We start from the raw sequence: 26,430 nt of genomic DNA, 5'->3' as shown, positions 1-26,430 counted from the left end.
CTGTTGGGGAAGCAATCAGGCTGACAAAGGGAAAAAAAAGTCCAGCCGAGATATCCATCAGCTCCAACCCGGATCCAACCATCCCATCCAGATGGCCTGAACCAAAATGAAATCAAGGAACACTCAGAACTTCTTTACATATGAGGAGACTCTGCCCGGACGTCTATTTGACTCTATTCTCCAACGCCAGGAAATCAATTCATCCAACAATCAAGGACCCTTGGTGAATGGTGCCTGCCTGGAATTTGGCCTCAGGACACAAAATCCCTATAAAAACCCCGGACAGTCTACCCTCCTTCGTGGATTTGGGAACACCTATACCTTTGGGTATAGACCCCTGTCCACCCAGCGCTGCGCTGTTTATTTTATTGTGGTTTTTCCTCATTGTTTATTTTTTTATAAAAATTGTTTTATAATAAATTGTTCTTTTATTTAACCCAAATTTGCCTTTGCATTTATAACATGGGGATAGGAATAGCAGTTCTTTACTAGTATAACCAGGCAAACAAACAACAGTAACTACAGCATTAGCAAGAACACAGAACCAGGGACCCCAGGACAGCCTTCTCGGCTGAGATGGGATGGAGGAGAGGCTTTGCTTCACAAACCCCCTCGGGCAGTCAGTCCCGGTGCTCCTGCAGGGCTCTGAGGAACACTCAGCTGGAACAGCAGGGACGAGCTGAGATCCCGGGCCGGTGGATGAGGTGGAACAGCAGGGATGAGCTGAGATCCTGGGCTGGTGGATGAGGTGGAACAGCAGGGATGAGCAGAGATCCTGGGCGGGTGGATGAGGTGGAACAGCAGGGATGAGCAGAGATCCTGGGCCGGTGGATGAGGTGGAACAGCAGGGATGAGCAGAGATCCCAGGCCGGTGGATGAGGTGTATCAGCAGCTCCGCGGCGGTGCCTGGCACTGCCACACGTCCCGGCAGGAGAGGGGGTGCGAGGCCACCAACAAAGAGGGGAGAAGGAGAAGAAGCAGCAGCTCTGTCTGGGTGATGGCGAAATTCCCTTCTCTCTACCGCAGCAGCTCCGCGCCCCAAAAAAAAGAATGTGTCTCCCCGAAGCCGAAGAAAGCTCACCCAAACTGTCCCCACCCTCCTTTCCTGCCCCCATCACCCCCTGGGCCCGGCCACTCTTTGTCCTTTGTCGAGCACCCACCAAGTACCCACAGTCAGGTTGTCCCCGCAACTAATGGGTAAAAATTCCACGGGCAAGCCAGAACAACAAAAAAAAAGGACACCTAAACAAAATCTCATCTGGCTAGTGAAAGGGTTAAACTCTTGCCCAGGCCTTGTGGATGGTGCCGTGATCTCTGCCGAGGCAGTGGCTGGAGCTGTTTGCCATGGAAGATTGTTGGTAGCTGCTCTGGAGGAGTGTGGCCACTGTCTCAGCACGCCACAGCTCAAGAGCTTTCCCTCCCCTTCCTCGGCAGTCTCTGCTGAAAGCCAGCAGCGGCAGAAACTGCAGCCGAGCCAGGAACCGGCCTGGCCCGACAGCCCCGCTGCACAAGGCTCAGCGAGCCCTGCGAGGGCTTCAGCCCCTCTGGGAAGGGGCTCCTGTCACTTCACAGTCTCCATCCACCACCAGGAACCGCAGAACTCCGGCCAGCCCCGCTCCCCTCGCGGCCTTGTCCGGCCTGGAGCGGCGGAGGCTGAGCTGGAGCCCTGTTACCTCTTCAGAAGCCAGAAACCAAAGAGAAAGAGAAATTCCCAGGCTTAAGTTTTAAAGGGTGGTGTTCACAGGTTGATGTCACTTTTCAATGGTGAAAAATACTCTCAGCTGTCAGAAATGGCCAGTTATTGGCCAGGAGAAAAACTCCCATCGGCCTCCAGCAGCCTAAACTTCCTTAGGTGTTTCGCTTTTTTTCTTAAATGTCAATCTGTCACACATGGAGAGGGGAAACTGTGAGGAGAAAGGAGCAGCAGAGACAAGTGTTATGAGCTGACAGTAATCCACATTCCCCATCTCGTGCACTGCTCAGGGGGAGGAGGTAAAAGAGTTGGGAGTGAAGCTGAGCCTGGGAAGAAGGGAGGGTAGGGAGAGGTTTTCAGTTTTGTTCTTATTTCTCATTTTCCTACTCTGTTTAATTGGCTATAAAATAAATTAATTTCCCCAAGGTGAGTCTATTTTGACTGTGACAGTAATTGGTGAGTGACCTCCCTGACGCATGGGATTATTATCACATTTTCTCCCCTTTTGATCAAAGGGAAAGTGATGGAAAGGGCTCAGCAGGCACCTGGCTAGCCAAAACTGACCCCCCACAGTTCTCCAAACTCCTTCATCACCACCTCCACCTTCCACACCCATTGCCCATGACCTCTTCATGTCCCTGACTCCACTGTCAGTGAAGGGTCTACCAGCACTGCAACATTTATTTTGCACTTTATTTACTGCACAGTCAAGACATGCACAGGTTACCCTGTGATGTCCAGTGGTCTGGGCCCTCGTCTGATGCCAAAACTCCCCTAGCAGAATTGGACAGTCTGGGATTGCCTGCGGCAGGTCTGTGGCAAGTCCACAGTGAGTCCACAACAGGTCCATGGTCTCTGATTGGCACCTGGTGGTCCCTTGGCCCAGGTGCTGTGCCCTTTGGTAAGGCCTTCCTCACTTTCTGCCCACATGGTTCTTCAGTGTCACCAGCACTTTTTGTGCCTGCTTCAGGACCTCCTCCTCATCCACGCTGGGGAAGGCTTCACTGGGGGTCATGGGGAAGGGATGGTAACTTGGGTACTGTGTGGCCTTGCTGTCCATGCCACAGTCACACAACCACTGCAAATCCAGGACAAGGCCCCTCAGCTCTGGCTCCTCCACCTCCAGCCTTTGGGCCATATCCATCAGCCCCCCATGGCCCTCAAAGGCTTCACCACGGCAAAGTACAGCCGCCACCAGCGCCTTCTCCAGGGCCTGGTGCACTTTGAAGAGCACCCAGTTGGGGCAGCAGTGCTGGACATCATTATGGGCTGCCTGCAGGTCACTTGTGGCCTGACACAGCCAACGCAGGGCCTCGGGGACGGATGGAGTCAGGGCCATGAGCTCCTCACTGCTCAGCCAGGACCCACGACCTCCCTGTCTGTGGTGCTTGGCAGCACTCGCAGGTTTGTATTGGTCCCGGAGCTGTGGGCAAACCTTTGGCCGCCTGACACCACACAGAGGCCTCAAGGTTGCCAGGCTGGGATCCTTCCACGGCCCCTCTTCTGCCACAGCCTCCTCCTGCAGCCTCTTCTCTGGCTCTGGTGCAGTGCCCACCAGTGCCACGTTGTTCTCCTCCAGAACCAAGGCCACGTCCTGTGGCTCCTGGCAGACCAGCATTTCTCGCAGGATGGACAAAGCGTGTGCCTCCAGCTGCCCACCCAGGATGTTATTGATCACCTGTGCCAGCGTCTCCACAACCCTCAGCTGGTGCCGGTTCAGCACCATCTCTGTATGACGGATGTAGAGGAGCCACTGGGCACCACCAGATGGGCACACATGAATAACCTGTGACTGGGAGCTGCCCTCCACCTTTGCCCCACCATGCACCAGCACAGTGTGGATTTCTTTGCAGCACTGCACTTTCAGCTGCTCCACTGCCATACCACTATCCCCCTCTATTCCCGTCATAGCCTCGTGTCTCTGCCACTGCAGCAGAGACTCCAGCCCCAGCCTAAACCACGGGGATACCAGCAGGGTCTGCAGACAGCTCTGCACAGCACACTGAGAGCCGAAGTGACACGGCTGTGGACCACCCTCCTCCAGCTGCTGCTCTGTCACCTCTGAGAGCATCCGTGGCCGCAGGTGTGGTGGCAGCCTTTGAAGCAGCCACCTGGCATTACACCCAGACACCGGCAGTGCAGCCATGAACACAAAGGTCTTCTCCAGGGCCCGAGCAGTCTCTGAGGGCACACAGTCATTGAAGCACAGTCTGTGAGACAGCTCCAGGCAGTCAGCAGTGCTCAGCAGGTACAGCTCAGCCACAGTGGAGAAATCGGGGGACTCCGGTTCTTCCTGCAGCAGTTGGAAGAAATGCCGTGTGGTCAGCAGGACTGTCTTCTTCTGGCTATTGGTAAGAGTCCCACTGCCTTGGCTCTCCTGATAGATTTGGGCCAGGACATGACTGTAGTGAGTCAGTGTGGGGACCAGCATGACGCCAAGATGTTGCAGGAGATTTCCAAAGGCAGCCACATCGGGGTGAGGCGTGACGAGGTAGGGGGAAAAGTCAGCCTCGTCCAGGAGTGATGTCACCACCTGCTGTGGCCTGGCCATGTCCCCTGACTTGGCCAGCACCACGGGCAGCTCAGCGAGGTGCTCTACATCCACCTCTTTCAGATGAGTCTGCAGGAAGCTGTATATCCTATGGATCACCCTGGCCCGTGTGCTTACCTGCTGCTGTGTTGAGCAGGCTGCCCTGCACACATGCTCCAGGTTGGCCACCACCAGGGCAGTGGGTATCTCTACAAGTACTCCCATGGCCTTCAGAGACCCCTCCTCAATTTCAAGGGATTCAGGCAGGATGGTGGCTGATGTCCACAGGAGCTCAGCCACATTTTTGCAGTAGAAAACACTGCCTTTCAGAGCCACAGCCTTAACGCAATCTGCAAAAGGAGGGTGGAGCTTCATCAAGTCTTGGGGAATATCCAGTGGAGGCAGGAATTTGATTGAGGCAATTTTCCTCAGGAAATCCTCTGACTCAAGATTTTCCAACAGGATTGCAAGCTGGTTGATCATCTCTCGCTGTCGCTCCAGCAGTTCTGCAGCATGGCAGGTAGCCTGAGTGGCTTCATACTCTATCTCCTCAGCCAATGCCACAAAATCCTCTACAGAGAGGCTGGTGCGGACACCTGCCTTAAGGAGGAAATCCAATGCTTTACACTTTGGATGTAGCTCCTTAAAGAAAGATGCAGGCACAAAGCGGTGTTGGAGCTGCAGGATGCGTAAGGAGGGCATGTCAAGGTAGAAGTAGGAGGCCAAGCGCAGTGTTCTGTGGACATCTGGTATAAAGGCCACCTTCTGAAAAGCTGCCACAATGTCAGCCTCGTTCTGACCGTCACAGACGGGTTGCAGGATAAAGAACAAGCGTACAGCTTCCATGCGGTTTTGCTGTGTGAGCTGGGACAGCCGAGGAAGCACCACAGTCATGAAGAGCTCTTTGTCATCTGTGAACTCCCACTTCAAACCCCTGGCCAGTTGTTCGTGGATCCAGCTTGGTGCGAGAAGCAGTATGTCTCTGTCCAGGTCATAAAGGGCTTGGGCATTCAAGGGCACTTCCAGGAACTGTCTACGGAGCAACAGCACCTTGCGGTAGGGAGCCACAGCTGTGTAGCCCCCCTTAAACTTCTGGAAGAGAGGCAGGTGCCGGAGCTGCTCCAGTGCACGTGAATCCATCTTTCCCCGCTGGACAAAGTTCAGCAGGGCTGTCACATCCTGCTCCCCTAAATCCCCCCAGCAGAGATCAGCTCTTGTGTCTGCCAGATGGGCCACTACAGCGCTGGCATCTGTGACCTGCAGTGCCCTTGGCTTCAGGTACCTGTGGGCAAAACCAGAGGCCAGCAGGGACTGCTGGATCACAGGGATGCCCAGTTTGTGCAGCACCTTTTCCACTTCGGAGTTACACTCAAAAAGAACCCTGGAGAGGGAGGATATTGGCAGTAGGTGCTTTGATTCTGTTTTACTCTCCTGAACAGGCAGCACTGCCATATCCTGAAGATGATTTATTAATGATTCTGTGTTAACGTCTGAGTTCCTGATGGTGACCTTTTGGTCCTGATGGACCATTTTGGCGAAGAAGGTCCACAGCTCCCTGAGCCACTTTTGCCCCTCTCTGGTCCACTCCAACTGACCTAATGCCTCCTGGATGAGTGGTGTGGCCTCTGGGAGGCTAAGCTCCTTCACAAAGCAAGGTGGGATCCATGCAGGAATACACTTTTGGGCAAAACGGTGGCTGTGCTTGGGGAAGAGGTGGGCAAAGGAGTTCTTGAAGACGGGGTGGTGGCTGCTGAAAGCATTCAGAAAACCATCTTCTGTGGCCAGCAAGGGCAGGCCTTCCAGTTCTGCCTCGTCCCCATCCTTGGGAGTACCTTGGGAGTGCCTGGGAGTACATGTTTCTAAGTATTGCAGCAGGCAGATGCAGCTCTCTGGGGTCCTCAGGGGTGTCTCAGCCAGCTTGCAGGGCACAGGCAGAGCCAGGGCCTTGAGGAAGCACCGGAGAGAGGCTGGGCTTAAGACAAGAGCATTTACGCGGGCTTCAATGAACTCCTCATAGATCTGCTGCAGGGGGATGAATGCTGGAACCAGTTTCATGTTCAGTTGCTGCAGCACTTTCTGGATTTCTGGGTCAGGCATCTCCTTAAGGAAGTACGGCTCTGTTAGCACATCCCCTCCACCTGGAGATGCCCAGGTTATTGTCACCATGCTGCCAGGTGACTTCTTATGGTACACAGGCACCAGGGGCAGGCGTGCATGACTGAGGTGCTTGTAGACCTCTCTCACCATGTCCTGAAACATAGGTAGCACCCATTTCATACTAGGGAAAAACTGAAGGAAGTGGGGGTACAGGTGCTCCTGGCAGAGTTTCAGGGACTCATACTGGAGCTCTTCTGGCCCCAGGGCTTTCCACTGCCTGGTGAGAAAGTCACAGTATAGTGGAACCACCAAGCGCCGGAGCAAGAAGTCATTCCAGGTTGCCTCTGTGCAGCCTCTGTCCCAGCGGAGATTGCACCTGGCTGCATCCACAGAGAAGCTGGCATTGATGTGCACAGGCAGCCCAGTGCTCACAGGCAGTGGGAGGGTGCAGAAGGCTCTGCCTGTGACTCGGTTTAGAGGCTCCAGGCAAGCAGCCACAGCCCCATAGGGCAACCATTTATGCACCGGAGACTCTTCAGCCCCACCCTGCACCCCAATTTGGGAGATCACCCTCCACACACTTGTGGTCTTGGCCCTGCTATTTTTGACTTTCATGGTATAAGAGAGAAGGGTGGGGCTGTTCCCATCCATGGCTTGGCTTAACCTTGCTTGAAAATTCTGTCTCAGCTCTGCATCATCACCTGTGAGCTCTGTGCTCACCCGCAGCTTCTCCACCAACTCTTTCCCAGCTGGGGAGATCTCAGAGAAGACCACAGTGTGGACGTGCCGGAGGAAGAGCATCAAGTCTTCACCTTCCTCAGCCAGCATTTCTTCCATGCTCTTGAGGTCTTGGTCTCGCACGAACATGTCAGACACCCTGGACTTGAGAGCCTCAGCTGCTGTGCGGAGCGGCAGCCGGAAGAGGACGCCCTGTTTCAGGTTGAAGAAGGATGGTAGGAAGGTGTTATAAATGTCTGGAAAATTCTTCTTGAATTCAGTGTTGACAGCAAACATGCTACCAGGCTTCTCAATTGTAGCTGTGGGCATGTAGTAGAGATGGGGATCAGAGACACACAGGGTACTGTCTCCAGTCAGGAAGGCTGGACAGTCAGTAAAGTGGTAGACAGTGTTGAAGCCAAGGCCATATTTGCCTGTGACATCCTGCCGGTCTTGCTTGCCACCCACCCCCAGACGCTGAATGCCTTCAATGTCCTGCTGCTGGAAGGGGCGGTCATTGTAGATGCAGAGGGCAGGGCCCTGCAGGATGTTCCACTTCTCACTAAAAGTGGCCTTCACTGGGTGCTGCCGGCGGTCCCACACAAAGTGCACAAGCCCCGCACCAGCATCGTCCGCATTCTGGAGCACCTCCTTCACCATATCAGGAGCAGATGCCGAGTACTCCTTCAAGATGTTCTTCAGTCGTGTTGGCAGATCTTCATGGGCACCAAATGGCTGCGCCCACAGGCTCAGGTGATCAGTGATGAGTTCACTCCTCTCCAGTGCTCGGTGGCGTGTGGTGGCCACCCCACAGCGTAGGGCCACATCTCGGGACAGCTGTTTATGGCACAGCAGGACATCTCTGTCCAAGGGCATCCACGGCGCATCATTGAAGTGGAGCTTGTCCCGTGGGCGCAAAATGCCCTCCTCATCAGGCAGAAAGAGTTGCTGGGTCTGGCAGGCATCTGGCTGCTTGCCATCTTCCATCAAGCCACAAGTCACCAGTCGCAGGGCCAGATCCAGCTCCAGGGCAGGCAGCGGCTCTCCAGCGTGTCTCTCTGCCAGAATACAGAGCACTCGGGCATAATCATCCCAGGTGAACGTGTGGCGCAGCCCCACACACTCCCAGAGCTCTCTGTAGGGCTTGTACTGCTCTTGGAGCTGATGAAGGTATGGGACAGCCTCAAATGACAGTGTCTCAGCCACAGCTGTGACTGGCACAAAACGGGAGCCCACCAAGATGAAGGGCTCCCCTTGGGCCACTGCAGAAGCCACCTCATCCCAGCTGGAGTGATCTTCCCGGAGCAGCATGTTCAGGTGCTTGTAGCAGCAGTTGGTGCTGTCCTGCAGGGTCTCCAAAGAGAGAGTGTTGGGGCTATGGCTGAGTGCCTGTAACTGCTTTAGGACGGGAACTGATGGTATCTGCCGGTCCAGCCCCAAGAAGGATGCTACCTCCTTGGAAAGGCTGAAGTTTTTCCCCAGCACTTCAGGAGCCAAGATAGGATAGATGAGTCCCACTAGTGGGGCATGGCGGTGATGGTAGAGCTGGGCAGCTGGCAGCAGCACATGGTCACCAGTGGGCAGTGCAGCAGGGAGGAAGGGCACTGTCTGGAAATCAGCCTGCAGGGTGTTGTCTTCTCTCTTCTTCACTGCATCCTGAAGTAACTCAAGGATGCAGGCAGCCCTCTGGCAGCCCTGGTCACGATCCTTGGTCCAGACATGCTGAACGGTCTTTGCCCTCTCCAGCAGCTCTGGCAGGGCTATGGTGTTCTTCACCATGCCTAGCCTCTCCAGTTGGCTTAGTCTCTCCAAGGAAAGGAAGGCATTCTCACTGGGGAAGCGCCCATCCTTGGGGTTGTATAAAGGGGCAGCACGGCCTTTGGGATGCACCAGGCGATTGATGAGCTGCAGGTGGCCATGAGGGGTGACAGGGATGCAGGGCACTGTCTGCAGTACTTTGTCCACATCCTCATGAGACATATCCAGTGCATGGAGAAGCAGCAGGTTCCGGTCAGCAGCAGGGAGTTTTTTCAAGTTGGGAAGCACAAGCTCACAGAGAAAGCGATTCCAGTCATAGGTTCCAGCATCCAGCGCCTTCCTGAGGCCCTCCTGCACCTTCCCAGGCAAGGCCACAGCCAACAGGGGATGGGGCACAGTGGTGGCAAAGACTCGCTGCGCCACAGTACCCAGCTTAGGATGTCTCTCCACAGCCTGGTGCAGGAAGCGGGCGTCCTGCAGTGAGCACCAGGAATGGCCATCGGAAAAGAGCCTGGGACCACTTCTGGCTGCCACAGCCTGGTAGAAACCAGTCACAGCCTCTGTGAAGGGATAACGGGCAGTGCTAATGTCTGGCCAGAAGAGATGGTACTCATAGTTCTTCAACTCACCTGCCTCATGCATGGCACGGAGATGGTCCAGTGCCCGGAGCCAGGCCATCGGCACGGCATTGTGGAGCAGCACCCGATTCCACCTGCCCCGCTCTGCTGTGTCCCACAGCCCCTTGCGATTTGAGAGGATGCTGAAGGCCCCATGCAGGTGGATTGGCAGCCCTGAGATGACTGGCATGGGAAGGTGGCAGAAAACTTGCCCCTTCTCAGCATCCAGACGTGGCATCCACTTGCCATCTTCAGTAGGGTCAAGGGGAAGGGCCACACCAGCCATGGGAAGTGGAGGATGGAGTCCTGCCTGTGTGTTCTGGTGAAACAGTTCCAGCAACTCCCCATCACCCTGACACACCAAAACCAGGTAGTGCCATATGGTCCTGGATTCCTTCTCACAGGCTGAGAGCTGCTCAATGGCTGCCCAACTTGGGGGATCCCCAGGAGCCCCCAGGTCTCTGATCTCCTTTCGCTGCAGCGTGGCCAGAGGCATGGTATCCTCTGCAGAGGAGGCCATGTCTGGCAGCATCTCCAGGGACAGCTCCCTCACCTTCTTCAGGAAGAGCAGCAGGAGCCGGTTAGAAGCAAGGAAAGTAGTCCCAAGGGACTGGATGCGCTCTGTACCAAAGGCCTCAGAGCAAATCTGCGATGTCACAGCTTCCTCTTCAGTGCGAAAAGGCAAGCGGAAAAGGCTCCCTGGAAAGGGTACTGGTTCAGGCAGGCAGCACCCAAAGATACCATGGTAGGGCTGGAACTGTTCAGCAAAGACACGGAGAATGCGTGGTCGGCTGGAGAAGTCCAGGCGGATGCCAGGGGAGCTGGCCCTGGGGATGTGCTTGCCCAGATGGGTGCCATTGGGATCAAAGATGAGCAGCGTCTGCCCACTCAGCACTGCTGGCACATCCGTGACACGGTAGACAGAGCTGAAGCCCAGCCCAAAGCGCCCAATCCGGCCTGCCTGGCCCTCCTTTGTGGCAGCCCCAATCCTGGTGATGTTCTGGAGGTCATCCTCTGTGAACAGGGCATTGTTGTAAGCCCAGAGGGCTGGGCCATGGCAGGCAGCCATGCCTGGGTCAAGCAGCCCAGAGGTGGCCTTTCTGCGGCACCGCAGGTCCAGGAGGAAGTGGCACACGGTAGCACCGGCATCTTCTGCGTTCTGGACCATCTCTGTGAAGAGGTCGCCCTCCTCGCCGTATTCCCGGAGGATATTACGGAGGCGTAGGGTGACGGGCTCCGAGGGGCCACAGGCTGTGAATGGCTCCGGGCCCAGCACCCGCGTACTGAGCAGCTCTGCACCCAGGAACATGGCTGTGCTGGAAGGCACTGCCTCGTGCACCACCTCCTGAATATCCTCCTCTTTCTCTAGCTCCATGTCCAGGTACACGGCAGAGGCAGCTGGACGGAGGGCAAAGCCTGAGCCCTGCGGGACCCTCACAGGAACTGGCACAGTGCCCTCGCCCTGGTGGCCCCGACTCTCCAGCCACTCCAGGACAGCTAAAACCACCTGCAGCTCTGCAGCAGTGCCCGATCTGGAGCTGCGCCTGTCTATGTCCTGCCCCAGGCAGCGCAGGGCTGACACTGCCCTCTCCTCACTCACCCCCTCTGCCACCCCCCAAGCCCTGAAGAGGCAGCTGTAGGGCAGGAAGTCAGCGGGCACCCGGGGCACCAGCATTCCCAGCTCCAGCTTCTCAGGATAGCCCAGCACAGCATCACGTGGCAGGACAAACCCAGACCCAGTCCACACAACAGCACCATTTGGGGAGATCCCAAAGACCTTCAGGTTTTCCTGCATGTGGCAGTAGATGTTCTGGAGAGCAGGACCCACCTCATCCATGTCCTCGTGCCCTGACAGCTTTCTCAGCTGCTCCCACACTCTCTCTGGTGGTGGGACCTGGCTCAGCCCCAGCTTCTTCTCTGCCTCTGGCACAAAGGCATCAGTCAGGGGCATGGAGAGCCCCACCAGGGATTGGTACTGGGTGGATCGCAGCTCATTGGGGGGCAGGAAGGGCTGCCCAGGCTCTCCTGTGCACTTGGAGCAAGGCACCCACGGCAGGGCCTGGAGCAGCCCAAGCTCTGCAGCGCTGAAGCCATCCAGTGCCTTGGGCTGGTTGCAGACTGTGATCAGTGTCTCAGCCCTGTCCAGAGCTGCCGTGCCGCCCTGACTGACCTTTGCTGCAGCTGCCAGGATGTCTGAGGGCAGCAGGCACCCCTCACCGTGCCGCAGGCCCAGGGCCCTCAAGGCACGGAGGACAGACGGATTGTGGAAGGCAACAGGAGGAAAGCGCTCCGGTCCCAGCAGTGCCTGCAAGGTGCTGTCGCAGGGGTCGTAGAGGTCTCGTGGGCATGTGGGGCCTTTGGGGGTCTCCAGGAAGGCCAGCTTGCTGCAGGCCTGCTGGAGGGGGGGACTCTGTGCAAAGACAATGTCTCCATGCTGCAGTACCCAGAGCAGCAGAGCCTGCGTCTCAGCCGCTCGTCCTTCGTATGTGCCTTGGGCCACGGCTCTGATGGCCTTCAGCATCACATGGGCTGCACTGATGAGTGGCTTCTGGAGCCTCCCAAGTAGCTGCCGGTCAACTTCATCCCGGCACCGCAACATAGCCTCTGGCAGCACCACATCCTGGGGCAGCTTCAGCTCTGGCTCCAAGGCCGGGGTGGCACCGGCTGGCACCAACTCCATGGGCTGTGGGGTGGCCAAGCAGGGCAGTGGCAGGAAGAGGGGCAGAGCAGCCAGAGTGGCCATGTCCTGCTTTGTCAGGGATGGGACATCTGCCAGGTAGAGCCGGAGGGTGGCCACATCTGCATCAGGCAGCGAGGCCATGCGGGAGGCCAGCGCTGCAGCCCCCTGCCTGCCCAGGGCCCGCAGGACATTGAGGGGGGATGGAGGCAGGACGTAGCGGGACAGGGAGCGGTGCCACATGCCTGGTGGTACCACAGGGCAACCCAGGATCTCCAGTACAGAGGCCACAGCAAGTGGCAAGAGCTGGCCCTCCCATGCCTGGAAGATAAGACTGGACTCAGGTATCAGTGGAGCCAGACAGACACTGGGGGCATCCAGTGAGGACAGGGATATGAGAGGGAGCCCCTCCAGAGGGCCCAGGTCTTCCATGTGGTGGGCCAGGAATTGCCACAGGGCTGGGAACCAGGAGGCCGGGGGCTGGGGGGGACCTTGGGCTGGGCACCAGGTCACTGGGGTTGAAGACTGGGATGTCCAGGTGTGGGGCAGAGCCAAGCGCAGGGTCTGTACAGTCACAGCTGGATCCAGCAGAACCAGGTTGGGGAAGAGACCTGTGTACAAGAGGCAGAGGCTGGACTAGAAACACGTGGGACCTGGGACATGGGAGGGGGACCCAGGATGGGGGAGAAAGAACCTGTATGGGGTGGGTGGCCCCCATATGGGATACGGGAGGAGCCTGGGCTCTGGAGGGACAATGGATGCCCTTAATAGGAGCAGAGAGAACTTATATAAGGGATATAAGAAAGAGATGTGGGAGGTAAAAGGTGTTAGTGGGACCAGTATTGGGGAGCACAGAGGTCTTCAGATGAGGAACACAGGGAGACCAGGATCTGAGGGGTCAGGGCTAGGTGGGAAGAACAGCAAGGACAAGGATTGCCAGAGAGACAGGGAGGTACAGGAAGATACTGGGGCTGCACAGGAACCCCAAGGTGTACAAGCCTGCCTGGGGATGTTGAGGTTAAGGGGGGCAACCAGGGGACCTAAAGGTGGTCGAGGGACCCCTGTCTCTTACCCTCCTTGGCAATGCCTCGCACGAGGCTGTCCAAGCCCGGTTCCAGGTCTGAGGGCAGGAAGGACCCAGCTAAACCAGGCAGGAGCTCCCTGTGGGGACAAATAGAGGTGCTGGGGGACTATAGGGATAACGGGGAGCAGCTTTCTGGGCACCTGCCTCAGCTCCCACTTGGTGACACCAGGTGAGAGAGTGAGAGCAGTGAGAAGCCCATATATCCAGGTTTGGCCATGGCTCCCCTTTCCAATTCAAGAACGAGGGCTGCAACTGTGGGCAACTGGCTGTCCTGCCCACTCTGCAGAGCTGCCAGGGGCCCCGGGCTCACCTGGGGCAGTCGGATGTGTCCACGTAGACAATGGCTGATGCATTTCCAAAGGCCACGAAGGTTCCGTCGGCACGAGGCAGGAGGGGGAGGCCCCGGAGCTCGGCATGGCGCCCATCCCCAGCCATGTAGCGCAGCAGGAGCAGGCGGCTGGCGGCCGGGAGCTCTGCGGCCTCGTGCTGCCGCAGCACCTCCCGCACGTGTCCCGCCGTGGCCTCCCGCAGACCCTTTGGCATCCCCAAAGTCAGCGCCCTCCACACGTGGGGTGGGACCTCAGCCAGCGGCTCCCCGGCTGCCACCAGCAAGTCCCGCACCGCCCTCCGTGTGGCCGCATCCCCCGCGGCCTCCGGCAGCAGCACAGCCTCGGGGGCCCGCAGCCGCCCCGCTGCCCCCTCCGCGGCCGGCACCAGCACGGGGGCAGCCGCCAGCTCCTGGCACACCCGGCTCACCAGGCTGTGGATCCGGCCAGAGCTCGGCAAACGCTCGGGGTCTGGCCACAGGCTGTGGGCATCTGCACTGGGCAGAGCCACGGCCACGGTGGCCAAGTGGCTGTAGACCCGGGGCAGGAGATCGAGCAGCAGAAGAGCATTCCAGCGGGCATCTTCCTCACCCTTCTCGCCCTCCTGGGGCCAGCGCAGGTGGCGGCGATCATCAGAGAGGGAGAAGGGAGCGCTGGCGTGGACGGGCAGCCCTGTGGCCGTCTCGTCGGTGGCTGGCAGTGGCAGGAAGCAGCAGAGCCGCCCTTGGCAGGCCCCGTGGAGAGGGTGTGCCAGGCTCAGCTCAGGGCAGCACCCCAGCCCTGTGCCCAGAGCCACGGCTGGCCCCTCAGTGACCCTGCCTGTGGCCACCAGCCACTCGCTCCCAGCACCTACCCCATCCCCGTGCAAGGCCACCAGGTGCCACACCAGACTCAGCCCCTCATTCCCAGACGGCACCGGGACAGGCAGAGGCTGAGGGGATGCCTCGAGTGTTCCCATGAGTGTCTGGACCCCATCAGGAGCCACACGGTGCAGGGCCACACGGCGGACATGGCGGAGGAAGAGGAGGGCAAGAGGGGCCTCTGTGAGGAAGGTCTGCATGAGGTTACAGATGCGCTCAGGATCAGAGACCCCTGCAGCGATTTCCGAGGGTTGCCGGCGAAGGGGGAAGCGGAAGAGGGTGCCTTGGGCTGAGGCACGGTGTTGTCCCACAGCTTCCAGCCCAGCCCAGAAGGGCTTGAAAAGGCCAGGAAGGTCCTGGGCTTCAGTGATGTCCCAGCGCTTGCCACCACCAGGTAGCACCTTGAATTCGGGGTCCAGCACCCCCAAGTATGGGGGGCTCAACACACCTGGCAGGTCTGGAGACATGGGAACCATGAGGCCACAGATATGACATGGACACCACTGCCTTCCCGGATCATCCCAATCCACCAGTGCCCCAAATGCCCACTCAATGGCCTCAAGTTTATCCCCACGGTGCCTCCCATGATCTAAAGCTTAATCCCAATTCACCAGTCCTCCCTCAGTTTGTCCCCCTAGCCCTGCCCTCCATTGCCAGCCAGCCTCCCCCCCAGCCTTCTGATGCTTCAGGCTTCTTCACTTTGGACACCGCCCTCCATTTTGCACTCCCCCAGTGCCCCTCACCCCAGTTCTCCTCAGCACCTGCAGTTCAGTGCCTCCAGTAAAACCCACATCCCCGGTTCAGTCCCAGCTGAGGCTCCCAGTGCCATTCACCCGTAAGGTGGTAGACAGAGATGAAGCCCAAGCCGAAGCGCCCCACGGTGCGGGGATCCTCCCGCTTGTGTGACACCCCTGGGCGCTGAATCCCTGTCCAGTCCCGGGGCGACATCACGGCGTCGTTGTAGGCCAGGAGAGCTGGGCCTGGTGGTCAGCACCATCCATGGGTTGGGGGAAATTGGGACATGGAGAGGGAATTGTCATTTACACTCAGTGTTCCCACAAGCTCCAGTCCCACAAAACACCCCGCAGTGTACCCCTCACCCTCCCAGTACCCTCAGTGCCTCCAGCACATCCCAGAACCCCTCACCAGTTCCAGTTCCCCCAATCCCTCCCAGCACCAGCCAGTGCCACCCCAGCGCTTCATCGGGTTTCTCACTGCGCCTACAGCGCCTCTCACCCTGGGTGCCCTCCAGTCCCCCTCCGGTGATGTCAAATTCTCGCTCGTCAGATACAAACACGACCTCATGAGCGCCAGCATCATCTGCATTCTGCACCAGCTCCTGGAATTAGGGACCAGTGCCTGGTCACTTGGGCCCCCAGGCCCTGAGAAGAGCATTGACCCTCTCTCCCAGTGGGGCACCGAGGTCCTGGGGCTGGTGCTGGACAGGGACCAGCCCCACTGCCTGCGGTAACTCTGCCCCACTGGGCAAAAGATCCTGGACAGATGGGTTCCTTGGGGGTCTGACCTTGAGGATCTGCCCTCCATCCGGGTACTTCTGCAGGATGCTGTGCAGGTAGTCAAGGAAGATGGGTGCCCGCTGGCAGAAGGTGTCCCTGTAAAGCACAAAAAGGGAGAGAAGGTGTAGGGGAGGCTCTGTAACCAGGACCCACTGAAACAGCAATCTTCAAGGACAACAACCACACTTCCCCAAACCCCCATCTCTTCCTTGGATGCTCCAGTGCCCTGGTTTTGGCCGGGATAGAGTTAATTTTCTTCCCAGAAGCGTGTCCAGAGCTGTGTTCAGGATTTAGCATGAGAACAGTGTTGGTTGCACACTGATGTTTGAGTTGGAGCCCAGTCAAGGACTTTTCAGTGTCCTGTGCTCTGTCAGCGAGGGGGGAGCAGGGCCAGGAGACCTGACCCCAACTGGCCAGGGGGATATTCTGGAACTCCTGCCCAGTACAGAAACTGGAAGGGGGTTGGCCAGGAGCCACTGATCAGTGCTGAGGGTGGGTTATGAGCAACAATTGGACATTGCTGATTTCTCTTGGGTTTTATTCTGTTCTCTCTCCTTTTCATCACTGTTGGTAGCAGCAGTAATATCAATATATTTAGCTTTGTTTCAATTATTAAACTGTTCTTGTGTCAGTTCAGAGGTTTTACCTTTTCTTTTTGATTCTTCCCCACTGGGAACAGTGAGTGGCTTTGTGGGATGAGCTGCAGGCAGGGGTTAAACTGTCCTGAGGATTTGGGTAACCACAGAGGGAAGGGAGGGGAAGGGAAGGGAAAGGAGAAAGGAGAAAGGCGAAAGGAGAAAGGAGAAAGGCGAAAGGAGAAAGGAGAAAGGCGAAAGGCGAAAGGCGAAAGGCAAGGCAAGGCAAAGGCAAGACCACGCTGGAAGATTTGTCTCATGGCTTGGCTCTCGCAGAAAAGCCTAAAGCTGTAATTCTTGACGGTTCCCACTGGATGGCTCCCGGAATCCAGCGGGGACGGCAATGCTGAGCACAGCCGGCAGATTCGATTCAGCTCCAGCCGTTCTCTCGTACCACAGCCCGGTGTTACCAACCCCAACAGAATGGTAACCTTAGCCCAGAGCCAGGGCGGATTAACATTCCCACGGGAACACACACACCAGGAAGGGTTTTATAAAATGCACCTGTGAGCGCATGGGCAGGAACTCCAAGAGCAAACTGTGACCCACAGCTATGAAATAAATACAAAAGATGCTTGCAACAACATTGTTTTAACACATCCTGCTCAGATCTGTTGTTATCTCAACTCCTTGTGCCCCAGCTGAGCACCAGTCGGGACCGTCGTGCTTTAACCCCAGCCCTCAGTCCCACGCAGCCGCTCGCTGCTCTGGTGGGATGGGGGAGAATTAGGGAAAGGTAAAGCCCACAGGCTGACACAAGAACAGTTAATAATTGAAACACAACTAAATATATTTATATTGCTGCTGTTACTACTTCTGCTTTGACCAGTGAAAAGGAGAGAGAACGGAATTAAGTGCAAGAGAAACCAGCAATGCCCAAATTTCGCTCATCACCCACTGACCAATGCCCCACCCGTCCCCCAGGGGCAATCGGTGGCTCCTGGCCAACCCCTCCCAGTTTCTACACTGGGCAAGAAGTTGTGTGGTCTGGAATATCCCTCTGGCCAGTTGGGGTCGGGTCTCCTGGCCAGCTCCCTCTTGCTGGCCGTGCAAGGGACACTGAGAAGTCTTTGACTTGGAGTGAGCTCGATGGGGCTCCAGCTCAGTGTGTTACCAACATTGTTCTCACTCTGAATCCCAAACCGTGCTGGAGCAGCTTCTGGGGAGAAAATTCTCTCTCCCAGTCAAAACCAAGACACCCAGCAGCCCCCAAAACCCCCTCCCTGTGAGCTCTGACCGCTGCAGTCCCCACCTCCCTCAGTCACCCTTCAGTTCTCCCCCCCACCCCTTGAGCCCCCTGCCCCACCAACAGCCCCCCGTGACCCCAAAACGCTCCAGCCATGCCCTGTGTCCCCCCACAAACCCCCAGTGACCCCAGTGACACTCCCCAGACCCACTCACTGCTTTGGCTGCTTGAAGGCCATGATGGGCACAGCAGGGAGACCCCTGCCCGCTGCTCGGAGCTGCTGCTGCCCGGAGCTGGTGCCGGTGCCGGTGCCGCTGTGCGCTGCCGGTGCTGCCCGATGCCGGTGCTGCCCGATGCCGGTGCTGCCCGATGCCGGTGCTGCCCGGTGCCGGTGCTGCCCGGTGCCGGTGCTGCCCGGTGCCGGTGCTGCTGTGAGCTGCCTGTGCCGGTGCAGCCCGATGCCGTGCGCTGCCGGTCCGCCCCCTGCTCCACCGCCCTGGTCCCGCCTCCCGGACCAAGAGTTTCTATTCCCCGTTGCACACACAGAAACGGGGAAATTGCGCTACCGAAAGTAGCGGCGGGGGAGGAGCAAAGAGACACGAAAGGCGGCGGGGGGAACCGGAGCGGGAATCTGGCGATGGGGCAGGGATATGGGAATGTGGATACGCGGGTGGGGTATGGGAATACATGGGGAGATGGCTACAGGGATATGGTATGGAAATATGTAAGGGTACACCTGTGTGCTATGGAATACATGGGGACATTGCTATGGGTCCAGGGCCACCAGGGCCCGGTATCCTGCCCGAGACTGACCTGCAGAAACACCTGAACTGTCCAGGATGAAGGGGATGTATCAAATGGATCACGGGACCATATGGAGATCATTTGCACCGTATAGATCACATAAGGCAAATTTCAGCCCCATGGACTGTTACAAACCATGTGGGGACCACACGACATCACAAGGACACCACATTGAGGCTGCTTGGACTGCAGACTGCAGGCAAAAAGGCCACAAAGACATGGGACTGCTTGGAATGTGTGAAGAAGGAACCTGTAGGACACAGTGACTTGGGGCAAATGTAGGACAAATTTCAGGGGATGCTGTGAGATGCCTCTGCAGGGAAGCCTCCTCACCTCTTCCTTCCTTCACCTTGCTCCTGAGTGCGATGGTGTGCAGGCCAGTGCTCCACGGCTTCAACCCTTCCCCAGGCAGATTCCCACCCCTCCGAGACCCTCATCCCTGCACGGGACTGCAGGCCTCTGCTGCACGTTCCCCCTGTGCAGGGATGGGGATGGGTCCTGCAGTGGTGCCCGCCGGGGGACAGTGGGACACAGCTGCTGCTGCGCCAGAAGATGGCATTGTGCTCACAGGGAGGGCTGGGGAAGAGAGAAGGGAGATGTTCGGGTGGTGGCTTTTGTCTTCTCAAGCCACTGTTGCTGTGCTGGAGCCAGCCAGGGGATGGCTGAACCTGCCAATGGGAAATGGGGAATTCATCCCTTGGTTTGCTTTGCTTGCAGGTGCAGCTTTTGCTTCCCTCATAAAGCAATGTTATCTCAAACCAGAAGGGGTTTGTTTTTTCTCTTTGACCATTAGATTCACTCCACCGTCCCACCAGGATCATGTGTAGGGCTCAGTTGTCTGACAGAAGGAACATAAAATGAGTCCTTCCCTTGATAGGTGCAATAAAACTGACCCTTCTCTTCCCTGCTTTTTCTGTGTGCTGGGCTGAGGGGTGGACAGGGCAAGGTGAGGCACCTCCTGGGCCACTTGGAACAGTTTTGCATGTCTGGAGCAAAGTCTTCATTGTAGTTCTCTCGGGATGTAGCACAGCCAGAACAAACAGCGGTGTTCAGAGACGAGGGACAGGGAGGGAGGGAACTAATTAGACATTTATCCTCCAGCATCTCGGCTCTCAGAATTAAGGCAAAATTTGAAAAATTGAAACTGAAAATGAAAGGCAAAAATAGGCAGATCATAAGAAAAGGAAGTAGAACCCAAAACAAGTATGACTTTTTTTTCTTTTTCTCTCTTCTGGAAAATGTAGGTTCACTGAAAAACCAATAAAACCTTCTTGTAAGAAAGAATCAGTTCTTATTATTCTGGACTAATCTGAAACAACTCAGGTGGAAAAGATGTTTTCCTGTTGGTATTTTCAAGAAGAATATTTTAGTATTTTAAATTCAAGACAATGATTTCATCACAGTATTTGAATTAATGCATAAAGTGTGAAAAAGTAACCAAAAAAAGAAGATAAAAACATAATTTACATAAAATATTTTTTAAATTTAATTTTTTAAATTCTTCTCATTTGTCTTCTTGAATAGCATTATTTTCCAAGTTTTTGGCTTTTTACCAAAATTCTAAAATTTGTGTGACAGGTAAAAAACCATATGTAGCTTAGCTTAATGGTTAAAATCTAAAGATGTCTGTGGCACAAATTCTAGTGAACGTTGCACCATGTCACATTTTGGGTGTACCTCAGTGAACTGTGGGTTGATGCTGCTTGCCCTGAGCACCTGAATTTGGTGCTTCTCTCCAGCAGAGGCAGGTGTAGAATGATGTGAAGTCTGCTCTGACATTTTTAAAGCCACCTTTCCTGGGAATCCTGCTTCAGACTGGTTCTTGCTGCTCTCTGGCCTCGCCACTGGAGGACACCAGCTGCATGCTCATGTGGTGGTGTGTGAACAGACAGGTTCGTTTCACGCTTAGCTTGTCTGAAGATGCTTCTGCATGTGTTTACTTCGTGATTAAGACCTCCACTGAGAGCCAGGGAGAATCCAGGCAGGAAATGACAGCCAAGGCCTGCAGGGCTATAGGGAGACATGGACTCAGGTGTTGTGAACATGATGGTCCCACCAATGAGCAGGTCGAAGATCATTGCTGGACTGACTCGGAGCACTGCAGCAGTTGCTGATTTTGGCAGCAGGGCTGGTTTCTTGTGATATTTGCATGGCTTGGAAACAGCTTGTATTTTTTTTATTCTTCCCTTTTATTTTTTTTCTAGTATGGACATACTTCTGGTCTAGCGAGTGACCTGAGGCTGCAGAATTAAACTGGGGAAGGTAGATGACTGAAAGGGAAATATTATGGAACAATGGTTTCCTTCAGGGCCAAAAAAAGAATAAGCTACTGTTTCACTTATTTGCACTGTAGCCAGGAGTTTGCCTCCGTGATCCTGATGGGTCCCTTTCAAGTCAGCATATTCTGTGATTCTAAGGTGAGAATGCCCAGTGGTAGATATTGATTCCTGGGAATATTGATTCCTGACAGAGGGTGATATTTCTCTTGCTGATGAGGAAAGATGTGCAGCAGCCTTGTCTTGTAAGCAGTGCAGCTGCTGAGGAGCCACCTTTGGGCAATAGAGAGAGGTGTAGCTGTAGCTGAGGGTGAAACCCAGATCACAGGGGAGTTCTTTGGAACTGCTTAAGTGGATATGAGGAATTGTCTCCAGACACCTTTCCATACCCCTTGTAGAAACATTTACGGTGGTAGGACTCTGACAGTACATTGTTCACTAAAGCTTTTGATCTTTAAGCTCAAATGTGCTTGCAGGGGTACAAGGGGGACATGCTGTTGTGCTGTTTGTGGGAGGCCCTGTGTGCCTGTCCAGACCTGTGGGACTGTCTGTGTCTGTGTGTGACCCCACCTGTCCTCTGTGAGCTCCAAAACTCCTTGGAGCTGTGGCAGCCTCCTCTCTCTCCCAGGCTGCTCCTAACAGTGGTGATGGAGGGGGAAAGCTCTTTCCATGGTCCCGTGCTCTGGATGTGCACCCAGAGGTTGGTCTTAGGCTGAGGGATGTGAGAAAAGGCTCTGTAGAAGGGAGCAAAGATTCCAATATGCCCATGGATGGGCCCACAGAGATGCCACCAACATCATCCAGGACAGTGTGAGCAAGGCCAGAGCCACAGAATGGCCAGGGCTTGTTCTTCACTGAGCACAGGTGAGCCCAGAGAAGTTTGGTGTGGCCAGTGGGGGCTGTGGAGACAAATGGGCCTGAAAGGAGGCTCTCCAAGGAGCTGCTGCTGCCTTCTTGGGGCTACCTAAAAAGAGAGGCCAGACAAAATAAAGGGAATAATAAACAGTTATATTTATTGAAGGACCTTCAGGTACATTTCAGGCAGATGAAGCGCCCCAGGAGCTACACCCAAAATGGACTTTCATGGGTTTTCAGACTTTTGTAACTTTTATAAGTTTGGTCCATTTGCATATTGGGGGTTAATCTTCCAATTACAGCTTCAGCTAATGAAGTAATTAACCCCAAATTTGTTGTCCCACCCCCCCCCCCCAACAATTCACTTTTGTTTACATTTCTTGGGGTCTGAGATAGTGAGGTGTCCTTGATTCCCAGGTCTGGAGAGGAATTGTTTTATCTGACTAAAATGGGAAAGCAGTAGCTAGCAATCTATATGGAGTTTAGGGTTATACACTAAACAAGTGTAGGCTTACAAATATATGAAAAATATAAAACCTAAAATACTAAGGCATCAATGCCAAAATCAGCTGAGGCTGGGGGAGGTTAGACAGGAGAGAGGGCCAGAGGAGGTGCCCAGAACAGGAAAAGGCCTTAGGGCACCCTGCTGCCAAAACTTCTTGCCCATGGAATATCCAAGGGAGACCATAAAGGTTAGAAGGGGGAAGAAAGAAAAGGGTAGAAAAGGGTCTGGAAGAAGTCCAGCTTTGCCTTTTTCCCCTGATTTACACCCATACAACCCCCACCCCTACCCAGCCCTGAGCCTTCCCTGTTTTTCCTGCAGGGCCCAGTTGTGGCAGAGGTTGCAGACACAGAGGGGACAGGATGTGCTGCTTGCAGCTCACAGGAGGGCAGGGAGCTACAAACACTGCCACCTTCAGAGAAGGACCCTGGACAAGCTACCCCAGGTCCCACACAGCCGCAGTGCCAGAATCCATTTGTTCCCTTCTCCCACACGCACTTGCCCGGTTTCATTTGCCCCTCATTATTGCCAAAGTGAGCTCTGTCTACATCACCCAGAGAAGATGCAGTTGAGGTGCACCTGGCTCCAGGTGTGGGGTGGAAGGGAGCAGCTGTCTGGAGTAAGGACCATTGGCGGCTGCAGTGTGGGACTGGGGGATGTGGATGGATGAGGAGTGGGACCAATCCTGTGGGGTGAACCAAACCTACAGGTTTGCTGTTCCTTCTGCAATGAAAGACACTGTAGGCCAGGAAGATACAACTGCCCCTGAAAAGGTGAAAAAGGAAGTCAAGTTCATTCCCTCCTATTTCTTTCTGTTGAGCCAGTAAACTTGTGGGTTTGTGGTTGCAAAACAACCCTCTATTTCATAAGGCAGAGAAGAAGCCATTTCCCCATCAAGTGACCGGATCTAAGAAAGAGAAAGAAAAGGCCTGATAGCCTTTCCCCCAAGGCCTGCAGGATCCTAAGTCATCACAGGGGCCCAGCCCTGGGCATGTGACAGGGACATTGTAGTTCCAGTTCAACCATTGCAGCCCTGCTGTCGTGCTGCAGAAACCCAAGCCCTGGGACAGAAGGTGGCTGTAGTGGACAGAAGGTGGTAACGAGGTCGTACCAGGAGCCACAAGAAGCCACCCAGCTGCTCATTGCCTCTGGCCAAAGCCTTCCTCTGAAGAAGCCCTGCTTGAGCTGAATACAGAGGGAGCCAGGAGGGACGTGATGCTGCCTGTGACCCATGTGCTGGCCTTCGGTGAGTGCCAGAGGCTGTGGGAGTTCCTAGAGGGCGGCAGGAGGTGTCCAGACACTCCACAGAGATGTTACACAGCTGCTTCTCTTGCAGGTGCTTGGCTGGTGGCACAGAGCGAGGCTACACTGAGTGAGTATCTTGAGAAGGTAGATGGGGAGTTTGGACACATTTCTGGGCCCACCCATCTCTCAGGGCTCTTCCACAGCCCCCTGGAACAAAACTCACCCTTATGTGGAGCCAGGGCCTGGTGGCAGCCCTGGGCTCACGGCAGGGCAGCTGCTGGGGGCTCCCTGCCTGTCTGGCAGCACCTCTCTCCCTGTGCAGGTGCCCCCACAATCTCCATCTTCCTGAAGCCACCTGGGGTGATCCCACTAGGAGGCTCCACCACCATCTGCTGCATTTGCCAGCACAGCTCTGGGAGCTTTGTGCTGTACAAGGGCAGCCACCGGCTCCATACCCAGAGTGGCAGCAGGGCTGAGTTCTCCATCTCTAACGCCACCTCCCAGGACAGCGGTACCTACAACTGCCATTACCTGCAGGGAGGCACTGTGCTGGCTCGAAGTGAGGAACTGGAGGTCTTTGTGGAAGGTGAGAGAGATGCTGTTTCCCCTCTTATGGGGTCACATGCCCCAGGGCACACCAAGATGCCCATAGCCATTTCCATGATGGGCAGGGTTCTTCCTCCTCTTCCCTGGCTTGGAGAGGTGGGGACCATCTTCACTTCTGCCTGAGCCAGCTGGTGGCTTCACAGAGATGCTGGAGCTCCTGGCACCACATCAAAGCTCTCTGCACCTTCTCATTCCCTCTCCTGTCCCCACAGAGCTCCGTCTCCCCAGACCCCACCTCTCTGTCCTGCCTGGCCACGAGGTGACTGCAGGAGCTGATGTGATGTTCCACTGCAGCTCCACACACCCCAGCACCGGCTGTTACCTGTACCTGGAGGGGCAGATCCGAGCCCAGCTACTGCCAAGCGAACGAGGTGACTACAACCTCTCCCACGTGCAGAACGGTGACAGCGGCCGCTACAGCTGCCAGTGCTACACCATCAATGCTTCCAGAGAATGGTCTGCTGTCAGCAACACCCTGGACTTGGTGGTGAGAGGTGAGACATCCCCCCAGCCACAATCCTACTCTGCGTCCTGGGGGAACTAGAAAAGAGGATTTAGGACAGGAAAGCAGCTCTAAGAGGGGTCCAAGCAGAGGATTACAGCTTCCTTCAGCTGTGTTTGAGCCTGGCCAGCTCCTCAGAGACCCTACAGATGACCTAGAGACCCTATAGATACAGGGTTGCTGGGCTGACAGGTCCAAGAGTCAAAGGACACCTCTCCCTGCACCTCCCAGCCCCAGGGACAGTCATATATTATGTCACAGCTCAGTGTCACAATTTCACTGGCAGTGGCATCTGAGGGCCAGCTCCATGTTTCTTCTGTCCTTCCCATCTTTGGTACCACCGAAGGGTGGGGTCACAGAGAGAGACTGTGAGTAGGAGGTGCTCCAGGGGACAGGGATATGGAATGTGCAGCTGGGGGTCCCCTCGGGGCTCCCTTTGAACTTCCCTTCGCGTCTCTTTAGCCCAGGATCTCCCTGGGGTGTCCCCTTGCCCTGTGTGTCCCCTCAGATCCCCTGCTGCCCCCATGGGAGGACTGGGATCTCCTGGTGGGTCGCTCCCCAGTGACGGTGCCCTGTGTCCCTGCAGATTACACACTGTGCAACACCGTGCGCCTGGCGCTGGCGGCCGCGCTCCTGCTCCTGCTGCTGCTGCTGCTGGGGCCGCTCACGGCGGGGGCGGCACGGAGCCGCTGCTGGAGGAGCCGCTGCTGAAAGAACCACAGCTGGAGGAACCGCAGCTGGAGGAACCGCAGCTGGAGGAGCTGCCTGCTCCCCGCAGGCAGCGCTGCCCTGCCAGGCACCGCCCCGAGCAGGCCCTGCCAGCAGCTCCAGCTGAGATAAATAAACCGGCCCTGGCGCCATCCCTGTCCCGGTCCCGGCTGCCTCGGGAGTCTCACAGGGAGGGCGGGTGGGCGGTGGAACAGCCAGAAACACGCAGAGGGGCGGGCCGGACACTGACCTCTGCACTGACCTCTGCACTGACCTCTGCACTGACCTCTGCACTGACCATTGCACTGACCACTGCACTGACCATTGCACTGACCTCTGCACTGACCATTGCACTGACCTCTGCACTGACCTCTGCACTGACCATTGCATTGACCTCTGCACTGACCTCTGCACTGACCTCTGCACTGACCTCTGCACTGACCATTGCACTGACCTCTGCACTGACCTCTGCACTGACCATTGCACTGACCTCTGCACTGACCTCTGCACTGACCTCTGCACTGACCATTGCACTGACCTCTGCACTGACCTCTGCACTGACCTCTGCACTGACCATTGCACTGACCTCTGCACTGACCTCTGCACTGACCACTGCACTGACCTCTGCACTGACCTCTGCACTGACCTCTGCATTGACCTCTGCACTGACCTCTGCACTGACCTCTGCACTGACCATTGCACTGACCTCTGCACTGACCTCTGCACTGACCTCTGCACTGACCTCTGCACTGACCTCTGCACTGACCACTGCACTGACCATTGCACTGACCATTGCACTGACCTCTGCACTGACCATTGCACTGACCACTGCACTGACCTCTGCACTGACCTCTGCACTGACCATTGCACTGACCTCTGCACTGACCTCTGCACTGACCTCTGCATTGACCTCTGCACTGACCTCTGCACTGACCTCTGCACTGACCTCTGCACTGACCATTGCACTGACCTCTGCACTGACCTCTGCACTGACCTCTGCACTGACCATTGCACTGACCACTGCACTGACCTCTGCACTGACCTCTGCACTGACCACTGCACTGACCATTGCACTGACCTCTGCACTGACCTCTGCACTGACCTCTGCACTGACCACTGCACTGACCACTGCACTGACCATTGCACTGACCTCTGCACTGACCTCTGCACTGACCATTGCACTGACCTCTGCACTGACCTCTGCACTGACCTCTGCACTGACCATTGCACTGACC

The 26,430-nt window shown here is 56.1% G+C and overlaps 2 protein-coding genes across 2 annotated transcripts; one reads left to right on the top strand and one right to left on the bottom strand.

The window, feature by feature from the left end:
* Nucleotides 1–406: 406 nt before the first annotated feature.
* On the bottom strand, nucleotides 407–18,144 carry LOC102102044 (sacsin-like). The gene is made up of 7 exons (XM_014260776.2): nucleotides 17,913–18,144; nucleotides 15,885–15,972; nucleotides 15,596–15,698; nucleotides 15,193–15,339; nucleotides 13,484–14,816; nucleotides 13,162–13,250; nucleotides 407–12,700 (listed from the first exon to the last, which is right to left on the bottom strand). Exons 1-7 carry the CDS (start codon nucleotides 17,933–17,935, stop codon nucleotides 2,607–2,609), a joined length of 11,877 nt encoding a protein of 3,958 aa, XP_014116251.2. The 5' UTR covers nucleotides 17,936–18,144; the 3' UTR covers nucleotides 407–2,606.
* A 4,304-nt stretch (nucleotides 18,145–22,448) lies between these two features.
* On the top strand, nucleotides 22,449–25,347 carry LOC102102221 (putative killer cell immunoglobulin-like receptor-like protein KIR3DX1). Its single transcript, XM_005532211.3, has 5 exons — nucleotides 22,449–23,380; nucleotides 23,471–23,506; nucleotides 23,702–23,965; nucleotides 24,198–24,479; nucleotides 25,074–25,347. The coding sequence occupies exons 1-5, from the start codon at nucleotides 23,350–23,352 to the stop codon at nucleotides 25,196–25,198; spliced, it is 738 nt and encodes a 245-aa protein (XP_005532268.1). The 5' UTR covers nucleotides 22,449–23,349; the 3' UTR covers nucleotides 25,199–25,347.
* Nucleotides 25,348–26,430: the final 1,083 nt, after the last annotated feature.

The sequence above is a fragment of the Pseudopodoces humilis genome, chromosome 19 (genome assembly GCF_049639895.1).
Source record: "Pseudopodoces humilis isolate 2021_Gansu_Grassland_sample_001 chromosome 19, ASM4963989v1, whole genome shotgun sequence".
Classification (NCBI taxonomy): domain Eukaryota; kingdom Metazoa; phylum Chordata; class Aves; order Passeriformes; family Paridae; genus Pseudopodoces; species Pseudopodoces humilis.
Note: the sequence above shows the minus strand (reverse complement) of the source record. Positions and strands in the feature narration are given on the sequence as shown.